At 51.7% G+C, this 21042-nt stretch overlaps 1 protein-coding gene across 7 annotated transcripts in view; it reads left to right on the top strand.

The window, feature by feature from the left end:
* The window catches only part of LOC144768773 (uncharacterized), a 9320023-nt gene that overhangs the window by 1056400 nt on the left and 8242581 nt on the right, over window positions 1-21042 (top strand). For all 7 annotated transcript variants that reach the window (XM_078652700.1, XM_078652694.1, XM_078652695.1 and 4 more), the window contains one exon: window positions 14448-14533. In XM_078652700.1, coding sequence (XP_078508826.1) covers window positions 14448-14533 — 86 coding nt within the window. The remainder of the gene's footprint in view (window positions 1-14447; window positions 14534-21042) is intronic.

Below are 21042 nucleotides of genomic sequence, written 5' to 3'. Positions count from 1 at the left end.
ATCACACCTCACCTCAGGAAACTCTACTGGCTCCCTGTACAGAAGAGATGCCAATTCAAGCTGTTGACCCACACACACACCAAGGACTGGCCTACATTAACCACTGCCTGAACTTTCACCAACCATCGAGAAGACTACACTCCGCCTCCCTTTCACATGTCCATACTCCCGCAACTATAGAAGCAGAAATGGAGGACGCCTCTTCTACCACATAACAGCAAAAACTTGGAACAGCCTCCCCACGCACCTCCAGATCATCACCTCACTTCCGAAATACTGAATGGTCCTCAAAACGTGGCTTTTCGAATAAGCCTTAATACCCTATCGGGTGATTAGCCACACTTTATAAATCCTGATTGATTGATTGATTGAGAATCTGGCGGATGCCACTGGCCAGGAAACCTCCCCAGAACACTGGCCTGGCCTCTCGCCCTACTGTGGCTATGGAGGAGGGTGGCTCATTCACATTGGTTGTGCAGAGGGTGGCTGCGTTCCTAGATTTTACTATACTCTTGGTGGCAGTCAAGCAAATGTCTTGAAGGAGGTGCTTCAGCGGGGATTCACCCCTTCCGAACCATTACTCCAATTGACTTGGGTCGTTACTGATGTCCTAGATGGGGCCAGGTCCAAGCCCTGCACAGGGACTCCTGTGCATAAGAGGATTTCCCGCCACCATCGCCCTGCCCCAGAAGACCGCAGTTTCCTCACCCAGCACCCCAAAGAGTTTGGTGATCCAGGATTCCTCCTCCAAAATTATCCATGGCACATTCCCTACCACTCCACAGGACAGGAAGTTCAAAAGGCTGGTTACCTTTGGGAAATGGATGTTCTCTTCCACTATCCTGGCACTACGGTCCATGAACACCATGTGCCTCTTATGTCGATACTCCTATACTATCCGAGACTCAGTTGCACAAGTACTGCCCATGGTCTCTGAGGAGGCCCAAGCCATACTCTCTCAAGCTATAGCTGATGGGATGGAACACAGCCATGTTCTCTACATGATATGGACTGGGCACAGCCAATTCGTTGGGTAGAGGATTTAATTGTCGGTGGCCCTTAGGCCCCATGCCTGGCTGTGAACCACTGGCTTTTCAGGTTCTGTCAAAGCCTCACTTATAGACATGCCCCTTGATGGATCTTGGTTGCTCAGAGAAAAGGCGGGCTCTGCGCTTTAGCGCTTTAAGGGTAGCGGAGTTACAGGCAGGTCCTTGGCATTTCCATGGACCCACACCAACCCCAGTCCACCTTCCGCCCCTTTCGTGGTCAAGAGAGGGACTTCCAACTGCATCTTTACATGCCTAGCCAGGAATCCTCACATCTTTTCATGACTATGGATGCTGTTGTCACAGACCACGTAGAATTGGCAGCTAATCCACCCCTACAGCAGCTGCAGCCTCCAAATCCCTTTAGTATGCCCTCCGACCATCATGGACATCCATTGGGGGGGGCAGGACATGCCATTACCTGCACCACTGGAGGTCAATATCATCCAACAATTGGGTTTTGCAGCTTGTCCAAAGGAGCTACTCACTCCCCTTTGTGAGCACCCCTCCCCACCCTTGCTACCTACTTATGACAAGCTGACGGAGGATCACCTCCCCTTGCTTATTTTTTTTTTTTAATCTCCTTATTGTTTTAAGCACAAACAATTAGAAGGATGGACCATCACAGTTACATAAAGCCCGGCATCGAGTAATAAAGGGAGCACTGACATTATTCCAACAATCAAACAGATCAATTCTGCACGACCGGTCCATGGTGTAAAGTCCCTGCACCAGACCTATCGCTGTGGTGTCAAGCCCCCCCCCCCACAATATGCCATTATGATTGAAGTACTGGGCAATAAGCCATTGTTTAACTCCATGTATAGGTCCACCCTCCCCATCCAACCACCCCTCCCTCCCTGCCCCTGCCGCCGGCGCAATGACCAAGAGAAGAAAACAAACCTACAAACAAAATATTACCCTAATACACGGATTGTATAAATATCATCATATCAACAATACCATTAACCATTTTGATTACCACGGAAGTCGGGAAGCGCCGCGCAGTCTATCCCCCCAGTACCTAGAGGAGACTCTACTGGTTTTCGTCCTCCGTCAGCACGCTGGACTCTGAGTCAGTGTCTAGATCTGATATCCGTAGCTCCATCACCAGGGCCTCCCAAGCCCGCGCCGTCTCTAGCGCCTTGTCGTTATGGGATCTATGCGTCTGCTGCAATCTAACTGAACTCTCGCTACCTGCCCACATAAGCAATGCCGCCCTCCATCTAGTGTAGCTAGGGCCTGCCGCTGCTTTCCAGTGAGATGTGATTTCCCTCTTGGCTAGTAAGAATCCTAGGTCTATAAATTTGCTAGACAACTAGAAAACTCCAAATTTCAATGGACTCCAAATTTTTCTTTGCCAGTTTTCAGCAAAATCCCAGTTTCTATGTGTTTGAATGTCTATGTGTGTTACATTTTGCTCTGAGAAGAGCCAAGAAAGAAGAGCATTCTTTAGCACATTTTGACTAGAAAAATCTCCAAATTTCAGTGGACTCCCAAAAATGTTTTGTCAGTTTTCAGGAAGAGCCCATTTTCTATGTGGAAAAGTATTTGAATGACTGCTTGGTTATATTTTGCTCATGGAATAGCCAAAGAAAAGTATTCTTTAACAACATTTGAAATAGCTAGGTGGCTAATAGTCCATCAAGATTGTCAACAGAAAGACAAACAGACAACTGCTAATCTTTACTAGAATACCATCCATGTTAACCCTCAATTGTATGAAATTAGCGATGCAGCAATATTGACATCACACATGGCCAGTAGTGTTTGGACAGCCATGCATAGGAAAATATGTTCTTTAACATTTCCTGAAAAATATGTTCATGTGGAGATAACCTCTTGGTCTGCCTCTCAGGTATGTAGTGGTTGCTACCCATCCTATCCAATGAAATGGTTAATTGTTATAATGTGTTCATCCTTAACATTTGATAGGGGAGAAAGGGGAAACTACCCTAAGCCAAGGGAAGTGGCACGTTAGAGAAAAGTGTATCTGATAGAGACTTCAAGCTGCAGATTCCTTACCTTCGAATATTCTCCAGGGGTTGGACTAGATCCAGAAACATTTTGTGTTCAGTACTCCTGTGCTCTGGTAAGTGGCGTAATGCTCCTCATGGCGTCACCGCAGTGGAAGTGATGTGCGCGTGTGCCTATATAGTCTCCATCCAAGCGTCTGTTCTTTTTTTTCCGCCCCAGTCCGAAAAGATTCGGGAAGAGCTACCTCCAGTCTTTTTTCACTGACTTTTCTTCAACTTTTTGTTAATCGAGGATGTCAGTTGGAAAAGTTGGTTTCAAGCTGTGTGGTGCCTGTCCCTGACAGATGTTGGTGACGGACCCACATTTGGTGTGCCTCTGGTGTTTAAAGCTTGACCACTATGCCAAGATCTGCATTGATTTCCAAGCACCCCAAGGACTTATGGGAGGGGTCCCTTAAGCTCCTCACTGCGCGATACTCAGAATTGTGGTCAAGAGGAAGTTGAGGTCTTTGAGAAAGTTCGCAAGAAGAGGAAGAAGTCAAAGAAATCTTCAACTTCGCCACGTCCGTCAAAGTCATCTGATGAGAGGAGGAAGCGTCAGCACTTGAGGCCAAGCTCTGTGATGGAGCCTTCGCCCAGTCTGTCTCAGCGGCTCCCAGAGTTTCTGGGAGCCAGAGCAGCCCAGTTACATACATTTTACGAGGCCATGCACAATATTTTTTTCGGCCTGTCCCAGCTTAATCATCTTCGGGCCCTGCAGTCTCAGGAGGGCCCCCTGCTAATCTTCTGCTGCGTAGTTTGTCCCAGCACCAGTTGGGTCCCTTGTGAATGGATCCGGAGCAGCGATTATAGAGTCATCTCCACATTTCCCGGCACCGGCTCCAGTGATGGAACCCCCGGTGCCGTAGAAGCTCAACAGCTTCACCACCCCCTCGTCATTCATGACTCAGACACATAGCCCAACGGGCGTCGAGCAAGGGTGGCTCTATTGCCGACGGGTAGGACTCCCCATGACGAAGCCAGTGCCTTAGTCCTGTGATAGTCCTGGATAGGTAGACAAGTGGAAGAGGGCTGCAAACTTTATGGATACCAGTTAGAGAAATCAGAGGACAACTGGTATGAGGAAGATCAGGACGAAAGTACTGATCTTTGGCAACAGCAGCAACACATAGAATGACTCCTGGTGGCCATCAGACCTTGGACCACTCCCTCCAACCACGGCAGAAACCTCGGAATCATCATTGACAACAAGCTCCCCATGCAATCACAGATCAAGGCCGTCTCCTCCACTTGCTTCCTCACTTTCAGCATGCTATGTAAGATCTTCAAGTGGCTACCCCTACGCATGAGGCACACTGTGACAGAAGCCCTCATCACCAGGCAACTGGACTACGGCAATGACCTCTACGCAGCAATCGCTGCACACCTCCTACAGAGACTTCAGACCATACAGAACGCCGCAGCCAGACCCATCCTGGGCCGTCGCCGACAAACTCACATCACACCTCACCTCAGGAAACTCTACTGGCTCCCTGTACAGAAGAGATGCCAATTCAAGCTGTTGACCCACACACACACCAAGGACTGGCCTACATTAACCACTGCCTGAACTTTCACCAACCATCGAGAAGACTACACTCCGCCTCCCTTTCACATGTCCATACTCCCGCAACTATAGAAGCAGAAATGGAGGACGCCTCTTCTACCACATAACAGCAAAAACTTGGAACAGCCTCCCCACGCACCTCCAGATCATCACCTCACTTCCGAAATACTGAATGGTCCTCAAAACGTGGCTTTTCGAATAAGCCTTAATACCCTATCGGGTGATTAGCCACACTTTATAAATCCTGATTGATTGATTGATTGAGAATCTGGCGGATGCCACTGGCCAGGAAACCTCCCCAGAACACTGGCCTGGCCTCTCGCCCTACTGTGGCTATGGAGGAGGGTGGCTCATTCACATTGGTTGTGCAGAGGGTGGCTGCGTTCCTAGATTTTACTATACTCTTGGTGGCAGTCAAGCAAATGTCTTGAAGGAGGTGCTTCAGCGGGGATTCACCCCTTCCGAACCATTACTCCAATTGACTTGGGTCGTTACTGATGTCCTAGATGGGGCCAGGTCCAAGCCCTGCACAGGGACTCCTGTGCATAAGAGGATTTCCCGCCACCATCGCCCTGCCCCAGAAGACCGCAGTTTCCTCACCCAGCACCCCAAAGAGTTTGGTGATCCAGGATTCCTCCTCCAAAATTATCCATGGCACATTCCCTACCACTCCACAGGACAGGAAGTTCAAAAGGCTGGTTACCTTTGGGAAATGGATGTTCTCTTCCACTATCCTGGCACTACGGTCCATGAACACCATGTGCCTCTTATGTCGATACTCCTATACTATCCGAGACTCAGTTGCACAAGTACTGCCCATGGTCTCTGAGGAGGCCCAAGCCATACTCTCTCAAGCTATAGCTGATGGGATGGAACACAGCCATGTTCTCTACATGATATGGACTGGGCACAGCCAATTCGTTGGGTAGAGGATTTAATTGTCGGTGGCCCTTAGGCCCCATGCCTGGCTGTGAACCACTGGCTTTTCAGGTTCTGTCAAAGCCTCACTTATAGACATGCCCCTTGATGGATCTTGGTTGCTCAGAGAAAAGGCGGGCTCTGCGCTTTAGCGCTTTAAGGGTAGCGGAGTTACAGGCAGGTCCTTGGCATTTCCATGGACCCACACCAACCCCAGTCCACCTTCCGCCCCTTTCGTGGTCAAGAGAGGGACTTCCAACTGCATCTTTACATGCCTAGCCAGGAATCCTCACATCTTTTCATGACTATGGATGCTGTTGTCACAGACCACGTAGAATTGGCAGCTAATCCACCCCTACAGCAGCTGCAGCCTCCAAATCCCTTTAGTATGCCCTCCGACCATCATGGACATCCATTGGGGGGGGCAGGACATGCCATTACCTGCACCACTGGAGGTCAATATCATCCAACAATTGGGTTTTGCAGCTTGTCCAAAGGAGCTACTCACTCCCCTTTGTGAGCACCCCTCCCCACCCTTGCTACCTACTTATGACAAGCTGACGGAGGATCACCTCCCCTTGCTTATTTTTTTTTTTTAATCTCCTTATTGTTTTAAGCACAAACAATTAGAAGGATGGACCATCACAGTTACATAAAGCCCGGCATCGAGTAATAAAGGGAGCACTGACATTATTCCAACAATCAAACAGATCAATTCTGCACGACCGGTCCATGGTGTAAAGTCCCTGCACCAGACCTATCGCTGTGGTGTCAAGCCCCCCCCCCCACAATATGCCATTATGATTGAAGTACTGGGCAATAAGCCATTGTTTAACTCCATGTATAGGTCCACCCTCCCCATCCAACCACCCCTCCCTCCCTGCCCCTGCCGCCGGCGCAATGACCAAGAGAAGAAAACAAACCTACAAACAAAATATTACCCTAATACACGGATTGTATAAATATCATCATATCAACAATACCATTAACCATTTTGATTACCACGGAAGTCGGGAAGCGCCGCGCAGTCTATCCCCCCAGTACCTAGAGGAGACTCTACTGGTTTTCGTCCTCCGTCAGCACGCTGGACTCTGAGTCAGTGTCTAGATCTGATATCCGTAGCTCCATCACCAGGGCCTCCCAAGCCCGCGCCGTCTCTAGCGCCTTGTCGTTATGGGATCTATGCGTCTGCTGCAATCTAACTGAACTCTCGCTACCTGCCCACATAAGCAATGCCGCCCTCCATCTAGTGTAGCTAGGGCCTGCCGCTGCTTTCCAGTGAGATGTGATTTCCCTCTTGGCTAGTAAGAATCCTAGGTCTATAAATTTGCTAGACAACTTATTTTTGCTAGTGTGTGGAAACCAGTGCAAGAGGCAAGCCCCCTTGTCCGGAGTAATCTGTCGCCCGGTCACAGAGCAGACCAGTTACCTCTGCCCAGTATGTGCCCAGCTGCGGGCAATCCCACAGCATGTGCCGCAAATCCGCGTTTTGTAGTCTGCAATGGGGGCATAGTGCTGTGTCTACCTGGAAATACTGGTTAATTTTAGCCGGCGTAAGGTACGCCCTGTGAAATATAAAAAATGGAATCAATTGGAACCTAGCATTCCTGGTGCTCTGCCATGCTCTTTTAATTATTTGTGCCCAGGCCGTGTCGGGTATTTCTTTATCTAAGTCCGTCGCCCATTGCTCTCGTACCTTCTGCAATGGGTTCAGACCCTCTCCCAACATGCGTTTATATAAGCACGTAACCGCTTTATACGTGCCCGCTGCCATCACCACATATTGGCACGCTCCGCTTGTTGGCGCCTCTGAGAGGCCAGTGCCCCCATGCTTATGGATATCGGTAACCAGTGCAGCATGCAGAAGGAAATGACCGCGCGGGAGACCAAAAGTCTCTTGTGCTGTAATAGCTCGCCATCTGCATACAGATCACTTACCATCTGTAGGCCCAGCTCCTCCCACTCCGCGAGGGCGGACCAATACCCACCATGCGGCAATGCCGTGCACATGCCCAGCGGTATTTCGGGAGCGTATGGTCGCTGCATCCCAATTCTATTGTGAATCGTTTCCAGCAATGCCTTTGGGCGCCTTCCACTATCGACAAACCAGTAGTCCGCAGTCTCTGCTGTAAGACCACAAAGGATAGAACATGCCGCGGCACATCCGGCTCAGATACCCTCTCCGTCCCTCGAAACTCCAATGCCACTGCCTGAGTAAGGTGTTGGAATTGTGCAGCTAGATAATACAATTCAAAATCTGGGACGGCAAGGCCCCCTTCAGCTCGCGGCCGCATCAGAGTATCCAATGCTACTCTGCGCCGCCCTGCGCTCCAGATGAATCCCCCAACTGCAGAATGGAGTGGCCGAAAAAGTGCAACAGGGATCCGTATCGGCAGGGTCCGGAAGAAATACAAGAGCCGAGGAAGCGCCATCATCTTCAGCAGCGCTACGCGACCTGCCACCGACAAGGGTAGAGTCTCCCAGAACTGCATACTACCTTTCAGGCCCCTTAACGCTCTGCCGATATTGCCCTTCAGGAGATCCTCTTGAGTATGGTACACGTGCGTCCCCAAATAGGGGAGACACCTAGGTTCCCACGCCAAATCAGGCGGTAGTGTGGACGGGTCGCATGTTCTGGTCACCGGAAATACGCAAGTCTTCGCCAGTTAACCCGCAGTCCGAGATGTCCCCGAACCGCCGAGGAGGGAGCACGCTCCCTCCAGGGCCACTCCCACGTCTCTTAGAAACAATAGGAGGTCGTCCGCATACAGCGAGATATAGTGCGTCTGGCTGTTAAGTCGCAAATCTTGGAACGCCCCCCCGTCCTAGCGCTCGCCGCTAAAGGCTCCATCGCAAGGGCGAACAGCAGCAGGGAGAGCGGGCAGCCCTATCTTGTGTCCCGCCCTACAGGGTAAGAGGAAGAAATGACTCTGCCAACTCGAACCCTTTTGGTCGCCGATGAGTACAATATTTCAGTCCAGCAGACATAACCGTCTCCAAACCCGAATGCTTTCATGACTGAGAACAAATAGGGCCATTCCAGGCTGTTGAACGCTTTAGCAATATCGACAGAAAGGACCATCGCCTGCCTTTCCGCTCCGTAGTCTCCATCCAAGATTCTTATCACCCTCCATATGCTGCTAGCAGTATTGCGAGTCGGTATAAAACCGGCCTGATCAGAGTGAACTAACCGTGTCATGAAGGGGAGGAGCCTAGAGGCCAGCACTCAACTCAATATCTTATAATCAGTGGTGAGCATAGATAGAGGCCTATATGCGGTTGGATCCGTCGGAGGTTTCCCTGGTTTAAGGAGGGGAACAATGATAGCCTCCCTAGTGGAGGTTGGTAGTACCCCCCGCTGTCTAGCCTCCTTATACATTGCTAGTAATCTGGGATCCAGGACGTCAATATATGCTAAATAGAATTCGATAGGCAGTCCATCGCTACCCGGAGTTTTGTTACGCGCCAACTGCTTAATGGCGCAGCGAATTTCGGCTAATGTAATGTCCTGTCCAAGGGACTCCGCCTCCTCCTCCTCAACCGTAGGCAACTCAGGTCCTCCAAAAATGTTTGGAACTCGACCCCCCCATTCTGCAATTGGCTCGTGTATAGACTCGCATAAAAGGACCGGAGTCGGTCATTTATTTGATGCTGCGTGTATTCTAAACGTCCCGAGGACGAGGTCAATGCCAATATAGGTACGCATCTAGGAGCGGGGTCAGCTAGCCAAGCCAGCAACGTGCCCACCTTATCCCTTTCCGCATGTGCACGGGCTGAGTAAGCTCTGTGATCGAAGCACCGTAAGCGCTCAACAACCACCGGTACTGCTTCCTTCCGGGACTGGACCGTATCACTCGTCTCAGAACCATCAGAGTGGGCTCTTTCAGCCTCCCTAAGGGCCCGTTCGCCAGCCTCAATTTCTTGTAATAGTAGCTTCCTTACCCCCACCCACTTAGCAATACATATCCCGCCAACCATCACTTTAAACGCATCCCACTCCAGGGCCATTGTTGTGGCCGGGCCTGTATTCTCCGCAAAGTACTGCTCCACCCCATCCCCCAGCTCCGCATGAAAAGCCTGATCCTCGAGCATCTCCAGTTGCAATTTCCAGGTCGGTAGAATAGGGCGTTCTGCAGCCCAACAGAAACTCGCCAACAACGGATTATGGTCCGAGATGGTGCGCGATAGATATTCGCTGCCAACCGCCAAGGATACCAGGCCAGGGCTACACAAAATCGCGTCCAGCCGCACATGCAAATCATGTAAAGCCGAATAGTACGAGTAATCTCTATCATCCGGGTGCTGCGCTCGCCAAACATCAATAAACCCCCTGTTATCTTGCCACTGGGCCCTAGCCTTTGCCAGTTTATGAACCGGAGCTGTGGACAGTGGAGGGTGGGACCTATCCATGGCCACATCTAAAACTGAGTTAAAGTCTCCCCCCATCAATACTGGATTCGTAAAATAATCCGCGAGAGCGACAGACTGAGTCACCAGGAAGGGCACCTGTTCCACATTAGGGGCATAGACACTACAGAGGGTCACCTCCCGCCCATAAAGGCGTCCTCTAACCACTACGTAGCGGCCCTCGGAATCTACCAGTTGATCAGTCACCTGAAAGGGGACCCCCGCCCTAATCCAAATTAACACCCCTCGTGCAAACGCTGACTAAGTGGTGTAGTAAAGATGACCTCACCATCTGCGCTGCAGCACCAGCCCCTCTGTCCTAGTCAAATGAGTCTCCTGTAGAAAGGCTATCTGCGCGCCCCTACGCACCAAATAGGAGTAAACTCTATATCTACGCTTCATAGAGTTCAACCCCCGTACATTCCAGGTCACACATTTCACATCAGGTAATGACCCATAGTAGTAAAGCAGTAGTAATTGCGTGTCCCCCCCCCCCCCTGGTTGCCAGGTAATGGGCCCACAAAACAAATGCACAACACGCAAGAGCTCCACATTCACAATTAGCCACGCCGGCAGGCAGTATCCCCCAGACAAAACAATCCCATCGCCCAACAATCCCGCCCCACCCACAGCAGCACCCTCCCCCCCAAGAACAGGCACCAACATAGTGAATCCCATCCAAACAAACCCAACCATGCGCCTCAAGCAAAGCTAAGGCAGTCTAACTGGAACCATCCGGTGGGGGGTGGATAGAGCCTAGCAAATAACCTACAGATAATCAAAACCGCATCCCTTTGTCCGCCCCAGGTCCCACCAAAAATGTAACCCCCCACCTTTACCGTTACCATCCCAACCCATTCAAGAACAGCCCAGGGTCCTGTCCCTCCATACATCCAATACACTGTAGGAACCCCCCAACAGCGACAATCAATGTAGCACTTCTAGTCACATCAGATCTCCCAGTCCCAAAAAGAGTACAAAGTCTACTCATCCAGTAGTCCGTCCGCCGTTCCTGGGGTAACCAGCGGCAAATGCACACTGTCCGATGCAGAGGATTCTGCCTCCGATTGGCCCTTGTCGCTTCCCATGTCCGAGCCCGTTGTCGAGGTCCTCAGCAATTCTCCAGAGATCGCCGTCACCGCGCCCAGCACTCCCCTGTGCTCCACTGCCATTTGTGTTGGCTTCCGTAAACCCCGCTGTTGGCGCCGTATTCGCTGCGATCTGCGAGGCTGGTAGTCTCTAGCCAACTTTTGCGCTTCCACCTCCCGACCGTCTTTGCCGGCCCTGTAGAATTCCAGCCATGCCCACGCTTCCTCTGGTGTGTCATAAAAACAGGTCTTCCCATCTAGGGCGATGCGCAACTTGGCCGGAAAGAACAAAGAGTACTGGATCCCCTCTGCGCGCAATTCTTTCTTGACAGCCTGGAAGGACATGCGGCGCCGTTGGGTGTCGAGTGCATAATCCGGGAATAGAGTAACAGTGCTATTGTCAACCTGGAAAGGGCCGTCCCTACGAGCCTTCTGAAGAAGTAAGTCTCGGTGCCTGAAATGTAGTAGCCGCGCCACCACCGAGGAACGCGGTGCGCGCGTTCTAGGGTGTAGAAGGCCGACAACCCCTCAGGGGCCACCACTGTTCTAAGCCAATTTTCCAGATAGCTCACCATGTCTGACCCCTCAATCTTTTCCGGCAATCCTACCACTCGGATGTTATTCCGTCTATTTCTGCCTTCCGCGTCTTCCGCCCGCCGCTCCAGCGCCGCTATTCGGTCTAGGGCACTCGCCATCGTTGCGGTCAGCGCGGTCTGCGCAGGTTCAATGTCCTGGATCGTGTTTTCTACTTGTTTCACCCGATCTGACAGTTTCGAGTGATCAGCTGGCAGCAGGCCCAGACCCGTTGCCACCTGCGCTATGTCCTGCTGAAGGGCGGTTCGAGAGTCCGCAATGGCGGCCCAGAATCTTATCCAGTTGAAGCTGGAGCCCCGGGTCACGCGGCAAATCCTGAGTTTCCCGATCATCTTGAGGCGGGATTCGGCGTCAGAGGGCGGCGGGTCCTCTTCCTTCCTCCCCCGGGGATTGCCCATGACGGCGATCTTCAGAGCCCCCTCAATGGCCACGCCGCTGGGTCTCTTGATGCACAGCAAGTTAACGCAATCACCAGGTCCGGGGAGTCCAATAGGTGCCCCCTTCCACTCCGCCTGATCCGTCAAGACCCGCTTCTTGCTGCGTCGCAAGCGGGCCCGTCTATTCCGCCGGGAGATCCGTGTAGGCCCCAATAGGGCGACAACAGCCAGAGCCCTCGGCCAACATCTCCCTCAGCCCAGAGCGGCGCACAGTTCGGTCCGGGGCGCCATCAAGCAGAACGCCCCGTATCCACCACAAGGCCCAGGCGGGCGTATGTCCAGATCAGCCCACACGCAGGCTCCCCCCCAGTCAGGGCCACGTTCCTCCAACTCGCCACCGCCCTTACGAGGCTCCTCCAGTGCGCCTCCGAGCGAGGGCATCCCCGACTCACCGTGGCTCACAGCAGAGGTCCGATGAGAGGCCGGCCGCCCGTTGCTATCCAGCGGCGCCCTGTCCACGGCCCAAGGCCATCCGGCGTCCTTCGCAGCTCAAGGTCCTGGTACCCGCCGGCCGACCTCCACAGCTCGGGGCCAGGCCCCCGCAATATAGTCACCCCCACAGTGCCAGCCGGCGCGGGCCGCCCTGCTGCTCAGCTTCTGGTGCCTCAGAACAGCCACCAGAGTGGCCCTCCCGGAGCCGATCCACTCCCCAGTGCCTACCGGGTCCGGAGTCCCAACCCGATGCTCCCGGGGCCTCTGCTGGTGCGCCGCCGCAATTCTCTCACGGCCGCCGCCCCTACAGCTCTTCTCTGGGGTTCAAAGCACCAGGTGATGCTGTGCAATTCCGCAGCTCAAGGCGCCGTCCAGGAGCCCTGAAAAGGGAGGCGCCACCACCTTGAGGCCGCCCCTCGCAGCCAGCGCGGCCCCGGGGCACACTCCAGGAATCCCACGGTCGCTGCCGCAGTCCACCGGGATTGTCTAGGCAGTTTTCCTCTCGGTTCCTCGACCCTCGCGGCTGCGTGGGGGGGGGTCTGGGGTGCCGATTTTCAGGATTAAGGCCGGGTTCCTTGGCGGAGCTCGGCGCTCACGCTGCTGATCGCCTCGGCATCCAAGCCATGCCTCCACCTCCCCTTGCTTCATCAGGAGGTGTTAGCTCTCTTGACCAAGGGAACTATAGAGAAGGTGCTGGCATCAGAAGTAGGTCTTGGTTGTTATTCCTGCTATTTTCTGGAGCCCATGAAAGACGGACGACTTCATCCTATTTTAGAATTGTACCTCCTTAGTCTCTTCTTCGAAAAGAAGAAATTCAGAATGCCCATGCTTGCACAAGTTATGTCTGTCATGGACACAGGAGACTGTATGGTATCCCTAGACTTTCAGGATGCTTATTTTCACATCCCTGTTCTGCCTGCCCACTGGCGCCTCCTGTGGTTCACTGTGGCCAAGAGCACTTTCAGTTTCCCATTCTCTTTTGGCCTAAAGTGATGGCGGTGTTTGCACCTCATCTGCGGAGGTCAGGGATTCCAGTCTTTCCCTACCTTAATGACTGGCCTTTGAAGGCAGGGTATCTCTCACATGGTCCAGATCTCGGAGGGAACTGTAAAAAAGAATTGCAGTGGTGGCTAACGAACTGCAATTGGGTCAGTGGCAGGCCCCTCTCCTTTTCCCACCCAGAGCAGGTGGCGCCTACATAGGCACTGCACACATCATTTCTGGTGTGGACAATGCCAAGCAGAGCATAATGATGCCACCGACCAGTGCACAGGGGTACTGCTCACAAAAAGTTTGTGGATCCTGTCTGAAACCTGGGGAGTATTCTAAGGGAAGGAATCTGCGGCTAGATAGAGTCTACACCTGTTAAGGCATTACAGAAAGTAAGTAACTTGTTCATCAATGACTTTTGAAGAAACCCATTTGTTAGAACTTGTAAGGTGATCTGCTTGGGCAATATTCAATAACATAAATCTTTGAAAAAAGACTTTCACTTGAAAAAGCCTTTTTCCCTACGAACTATATGTACAGGTTAAAGGCTCAACGTTACACACCACAATGACTCTTGTGTTAGTGGGCCAGAGATTCCTCCCTTCTTACAATGACTCCCCCATACGCCCCCTTTGTCTGTATGGCTTTCCTGAGAATTGGCAGGCACATACTGTTGGTAAGCCTGTGAACACACGTGCACCATACTTCCATTTTCAAATACCATGTTTTACATTATACGGCCCAAGGGAATCCCTTGTGTTTGGAGACTGAGTAACTAAGGATGCTAGTAGAAGAGGCACAATGGCAAGCAACTTACACTTTTAGACATGATTCAGTTTTGCACCAGGGCACATGTCTTTCACTTGAGAGGTTGCACTGGCTTACCCAATGTTTTTATTCACCAACAATACTTGTACTAAAGTAAATAGTTTATGTGTCTTTCTTCATTTCAGGTACTCAATAGGCTGTAGCCGAACTCATTACCTAGTAAAAAGACACTGCTTTATGAACACTTCTTGGCCAAAACTATTGCTGGAATGTAAGTACGTCATTGATCAATGTAGGCTGCTTAGGCAAGAAAATAATGTAAGAGTTAGGGGTTACAGTGTTAACTGTTTTTTTGTAATGTAAAAGCTCCCCTGATTTGACCATTTGCTTCACCTATAAAAGTGTAATATTTCTTAAAATGCCTATAAATTAATCACTTATGTTGTAGTTTCCGGCAGCATGAAAGAGGAAGTGCTTTTGGGGAAGATATTTGGGGCCAGATGTATCAAGTGTGGGAGAGGTGTGGTGCCGCGGCCAGGGCGACTGACGTTGGAATCTGGGGACCAGGGTTCGATCCCCGGCTCCGGCGGCAGGTTAGCCCAGCACCATGTGACTCTGGGCAATAGCTCGCTTAATCTTCCCGACGGCCCCCCAGCGCCTAGAGACCCTTACGGGTGATTGTGCGCTTTACAAATGTGGACTTTACTTTACTTTCAAGATACACTTTTGCGATTCTCAAATAGCGATTTTTAAGGAATCGCTATTTGAGAATTGCAAAATGATATGTATGTAGAAATTCTCTATTTTTTAGCGATTTCTTAATATTCCTTAATTGCGATTAGCAAATTGCTAATCGCAATTAAGGAATAATTTCCCATTCATTTCTATGGGCCAGGAGGTCCATAGGAATGAATGTGAAATTATTCTCAATTTGCGATTCGCAATTTGCTAATCGCAAATTGAGAATAATTTCAAGGGTGCAGGGGTGTCCAAAGGACACCCTGTTGCATCCCTGAAATAAGCATGGGTGCACATGGTGTGCACATACATGCCCTAAGGGCATGTATGTGCATTATATGGCACTTTGAAAAATGCAAAAATGGGCATTTTTCAAGAAATTCGCAAATTACCACCAACTTGAAGTTGGTGGTAATTTGCGATGCCTTAAGGACAATTAGCACATTTTTTTTGCTTCATACATTGCATTTAAGGAATCGCAAATTTTGAGATTCCTTAAATGCAATCGCAAAATAAGGAATCGCAAATTTGCGATTCCTTATTTTGCACTGAAATTTGCTACATACATACCATTTTGCTCAAATGAGAATGCGAATTTCGACGTTTGCGAACCCATTTGAGCTTCATACATCTGGCCCTTGGTGTTTTTTTTCTATAAATATAAGCAGTTTCTGGTAGCATGAAAATGAGATGATTTGGGGGAAGTTATTTTTTGTTGCTTTCTGGGCACTGGAGCTGCAAAAGATTATCCGAGATGTTTCTTATCAAAAATGGAAAAACTCAGGCAATCAATCTATTAGGGATTTATAGAGCGCGCAACTCACCCGTGAGGGTCTCAAGGCGCTATTTACCTTCGCACATCCACAGTGTTGGACTAACTTCTCAGACAAGCTGGCACTCTGGAAGTGCTAGATGCGCTATCTCTAAAGGGCCAATGTGTGGGATTCTGTTTTCGATCCCATCACAACCTACAGGGAAGAAAAAATGTCCCCATACTGGCCATATTAAGCATGCCAATCTGCCAGCGCCAGACTGCCCGAAAAGGCATCCTACCTCTGCGTATCCAGTGGTGCGCATACAAGCCAAGGCTGCTACCACTGTGTTAGCTCGTGGATTGCCTGTCTTCGATATCTGTCATGCAGCAATGTGGGGTTCCCTGCACATGTTTACAAAGCACTACTGTCTTGACAATCAGGTCTGTCAAGATGGGCATTTTGCCCTTTTGATCTTTTTTTGATAAACACATTTTATATTGATTTTACAGGAAATACCAGCCAATCACCAAGATACCACGGTAACAAAGTACTACTTGCATTACTCTGGACAACCCAGAGGCCATAGACCTACAAATTCAAAAGGGCGGATATGGGAGCATCCCTGTCTAAATCAGGCCATACCTCCCAAGCACTTCCCCAGACCCTGCAATACTTCTTGGGGCAGCCACGTGCCATGTACAGTGTCTTCTCTTGTTTGGCGCAACAGTCCACTCCGGCCCGCCACTTACCCACAGAGGGAGAGTCAGGACACTTCCAGGTTGAAGCTGTCTCTTTTGGTCACTACAATTGCCGAGGTGTAAAAGAGTTTTTTGTTCCTGGTCCCGTCCAACCCGTCAGTGATGCCCAGCAGTGCGTGTCTGGGGTTGTGTGGGACCTCCCACCCCAGCACCTCAGTGAGTTTCTCCTCAATGTCGCCCCAGAAGCGCGTCAGGCATGGGCAATTCCATACCATGTGAAAGAAGTCAGCTGGCTCGTAACTGCACCTGTCACAGGAAGGGGTCGGTCGGAGCCCGGCACAGTGTAAGCGTGCCGGCGTCAGGTGGGCAGCATGCAGAAAATAGAGTTGTGTTAAACGCAATCTAGCAGAAGCAGTGACTGTCCTGGGGGCCATAGGGGCATTCCTCTTCCAAGGAACCCACCCATTCCTCCCATTGGGCCCGTAGTCGGTCAAGTGATGTTGGAGTGTTATTAATGAGCGACCGATAAATGCTGGAGAAGCCCCCTCTCCCCAGGTCCCCCAGCATAATTTGTGCCACGGGAGGGCTATGATCCGGGAGTCGCATACCACATACCAGTCGTTAAGTGTTCATGAAGAGCGTGGCGAAGCTGCAAATATCTGTAAAATTGTGAGTGATGCAAGGAATGCCTAGCATGGAGGTCCTGGTAGGAGCGCATGTGGTCACCCACCCAAATGTCACCTAGTTGGGAAATGCCTATAAGGTCCCAGGACCGAAGGCCCTGCAGTCCATTGACTTCTCTGATCCAGGTACCCTGCCACAGGGGTGTGCGCTGAGTCAGCGTGCAGGTCCACCCGGTGTGGCACAGCGGGGCTCGCCAGACCAGGAACACCGAACGCATCACCTCCTGGAAGTGAGACGGGACAGGCGCCCCATACATCGTCGACTGGAGGTTGGACAAGCCCAATTCTCTTATTTCTAGTCTGTAGGCCAAATCTGACCATCCTCCGTTGAGCCAGTCGTGCAGGGAGAGCAGGCGTGTGGTTAGATAATACAAATATAGATGGGTCATCCCTAAGCCCCCATCAAAGGAGGAGATCCGACAAACACCCACGGCCAGTCGGTACCTGCCACTCCCCCAGAGGAATTTGGAAGCCACTCTATCAAGTTCCCGGAACCACGCTCTCGGAAAGTTAATGGGGGTGTTTTTGAGCATGTAGAGGAATCTGGGAAGAATCATCATCTTAAACAGAACGACTCTTCCCATGGGGTTCAACGGCAATGACTGCCGTTTCGACAGATCCGCCTTGGACCGCTTCACCAGCAGGGTAACGTTGAGGGCCCAGCTAAGTTCAGGGAGTAAAGTCACCCATATCCCTAGGTACTTAAAGGATTGGCGATGGAGTGGTATAGTGGATTGCCAATCAAAACACTCCCTGGACATATGGGGGGGAACCAGGACCAGATTTCTCAGGATTGATCTGGAGGCCTGATGCCTGTTCAAAGGACTGGAGGATCTGGAGGCAGTGAGGGCTCGATCTGGCAGGATCCGCCAAGTAAATTAGGACGTTGTCCACGTAAAGGGCGATTTTATCTATCTCTGTGTTGGGCCACACCCAGCCCTGCACCTGCCCGCTGGAACGTATCAGGGCTGCCAGGGATTCCATCACCAGGGCAAAGAGCAGGGAAGAGAGAGAGAGAGCATCTCTGCCATGTTCCCCTACAGTTCGGAAAGGGTTCTGACAGAACACCGTTCACCAGGACGCGCGCCCTTGGTCGAGCATATAATAGTCGGACGAAACCGCGGAAGCAGGGACCGAAGCCTATCTTCTCCAGAACGTTGTCCAAGAGTCCCCAGTCCACCGAGTCGAAGGCTTTCTCAAAGTCTACCAAGAGGAGGAAGAGGTAGGGGGTGAGTAAGCCGTGGTAAGCCAGAGCTGTATGGAGCATCCGCAAACAATGACGGGTGCCACACGCCGGCATGAACCCACATTGGTCCGGATGGACCAACGTGCGTAAATGGGGCTTAAGATGCTGGGCGAGTATTATAGCATACAACTTCAGCTCCGTATTAATGAGGGAGATGGGACGATAGTCCGCGCATCAAGGCGAGAGTGGTTGAGATTTGGAAAGGACCACAATGGTGGACATGTTGGTTTCAAAGGGGAAGGAACCTTTCTGTATTGCTTCCCTAAATAACTGGGCGAGATATGGAGTCACCGTCTCTCTATACAGAGCATAGAATTCCTGGGGGAGGCCGTCCGGTCCCGGCGTCTTGCCGGACGAGACGAGGGTAATCGCGTCTCCAATTTCTGCAGGGGTGATTGGACGGTCCAGATTGCCCTGAGCTTCGGAGTCCAATTGAGGGAGGCAACAGACTCCAGCCTGCAACAGATCTGTAAGGGTTAGGAAGGGAGTCCTGGCCGTGTAGAGCTGGCGATAGTACCTCGCAAAGGCCTGGGCCATGTCGGCCGGGAATTATGCATCGAGCTGTCCTGGTTTGCAATTTCTGGAATTATTTGTTTCGCTCTGGGGTAGGTGACTAGTCTATAGAGGAGAGAGCCATTCTTGTCTCCCCACCCGTACACCCTGGTGACCGAAGAGCGCCAGAGAAGTTTGGCTGCGTCAAGCGACAATTGGTGAATCTCCTCCCGAATGTGAGCAAGGAGCCTCACTTCAGAGGCATCTGGGTTCAGGGCGGTGGATCGCTCGAGGTGCAGGGCCTGCGCTTCACGTGAGGTGAGCTGCTTCAGCTGCGTGAGCTGCTGGGTTTTGAGTTGCCCTTGGCAACTCCACGTATCGTTGCCTTGTCAGCCTCCTATAAGACGCCTGGAGATGACACCGACCCCTCGTTTTTGTGGGGAAGTATTGTTTTAGCTCCCACCCCACCACCTTGCGGAAGTCTTTGTCCTGGAGAAACCACGCATTAATTCTCCAAGTCTGCCGCATGGAGGCAGGGGTGGCTCCCACAGTGAGTAGCACCGGGGAGTGGCCCGATATACCCCTAGGGAGGATAGCAACATCTTGAAGCAAGAGGCAGTCGGTCGAGGGAATGTAGAATGCGTCTATACGTGTATGTGTGTTTGTGTTGGACGGATGAGGTGTGGGTGAATTGTCTAGACCGCGGGTGCCACACATGCCAGGCATCGCAAAGACCCAGGGATTCAGCCCAGTTCGTTAGGAGTTTCGCATGCGCTAGTCTGCCATGGGAAGGGGGCCCAGTCGTGTTGAGCGCAGGAGAGGGAACCGCGTTGAAGTCGCCCCCCAGGAAGATGGGGCCCGTGGGCAAGGAAGCCAAGAGTCCTGTGGAGACGGCCAGGAATGCAGTCAATCGTGATTGGGGAGAGTACAGTGACACCAAGTTAAGGGGCACTCCATTCAGGGTACCGGACAGTGCAACGAAGGTGCCCTGGTCATCATGGACCACTTGTGTCGCCACAAACGAAAGGGAGCACTGCACCAAAATCGCAACCCCGCTGGACCCGCGTATGAAGCCCGAGTGCCAGACACTGTTGTACCCGTATCTTGCTAAGAAAGGGCAGTGGTTACCCAGTAGGTGTGTTTCTTGCAGCATTAGGATCTCCACCCCATCACTGCACGTATTGAAAGACCGCCAATCGCTTGAAGCGGTCAAGGAGACCATTGACGTTCCAGGACAGGAGGCGCAAGGACACATTCTGCTTAACATGACTGTCATCCTACTGGACTGTCTCAAGGTGGGGGGGCGGCCCTTTAGGGGAGCTCTGTCCAGGGCGCAGGCACCGGGATGCATGATTGGGGCCCAAATACTATGAGTCATGTCTCTCAATACCAGAGACGGGTGTCCTGTTAGTGCTGGTGTGGTGAAAAAAAAAATAAACAATAAGAAAAACCAGGGGACAACGGTCACCACCCTCCGCCCTACCCCCACCCCCCACCCTATACTTCAGGAACAGAAGCATCTGTCACCCTAACAGTAACTACATTACAGAAACAAACTACAACGCTTGGGATCGAACAAGGCATCGAGGACCCCTCCTCATGATAGGATGTCCTTAAACCATTCCCAGAAGAGAGAGAACAGGGTAAGCCGGCCCGTGCCTCCGGCCGCGGAGCCAAGCCTGGCGGCAGAAATGCACTCAGGCTGGGCCACTGAGAAGTGTTGAGCTACGTGAAAGGTCAGTGTCCGGAAGATAAGGCATGGAGGAGGCTGGTGAGGACCCCCCACGGCCCAGGCAGCCAGTTGAGCCGAAACGTCACACAGTCTGGTGGCCCTCCCGCGGCGGCCTGGCTGCCTGGGAGGGATTCAACGGAGATTCAAAGCTGGCCCTCCTATGCCCACGGTGTCCACGTGAGTGGTTGTGCTGGGGCCTTGGGTCTGGCAAACCAGTGTGATCGGGCAGATCTACTCCACCGTCTTGGAGAGTAATCTGATCATTGGGCCGAATGGGACACTTCTCTGTGGCCCAAGACCATGCATTAGCTGGAGAGTCAAAGAACAAGGTTTTGTTGGCGAACACCACTCTCAGGCGTGCTGGGAGGAGGAGGCGATACTGGATATATGAGCGGTGCTGACCCTGGACTTCCCAAGTGTAGTCTGGAAAGATCAG

The sequence above is a fragment of the Lissotriton helveticus genome, chromosome 7 (assembly GCF_964261635.1).
Source record: "Lissotriton helveticus chromosome 7, aLisHel1.1, whole genome shotgun sequence".
NCBI lineage: Eukaryota > Metazoa > Chordata > Amphibia > Caudata > Salamandridae > Lissotriton > Lissotriton helveticus.
The sequence above is the reverse complement of the archived record's forward strand: the minus strand, read 5'-3'. Positions and strand labels throughout refer to the sequence as shown.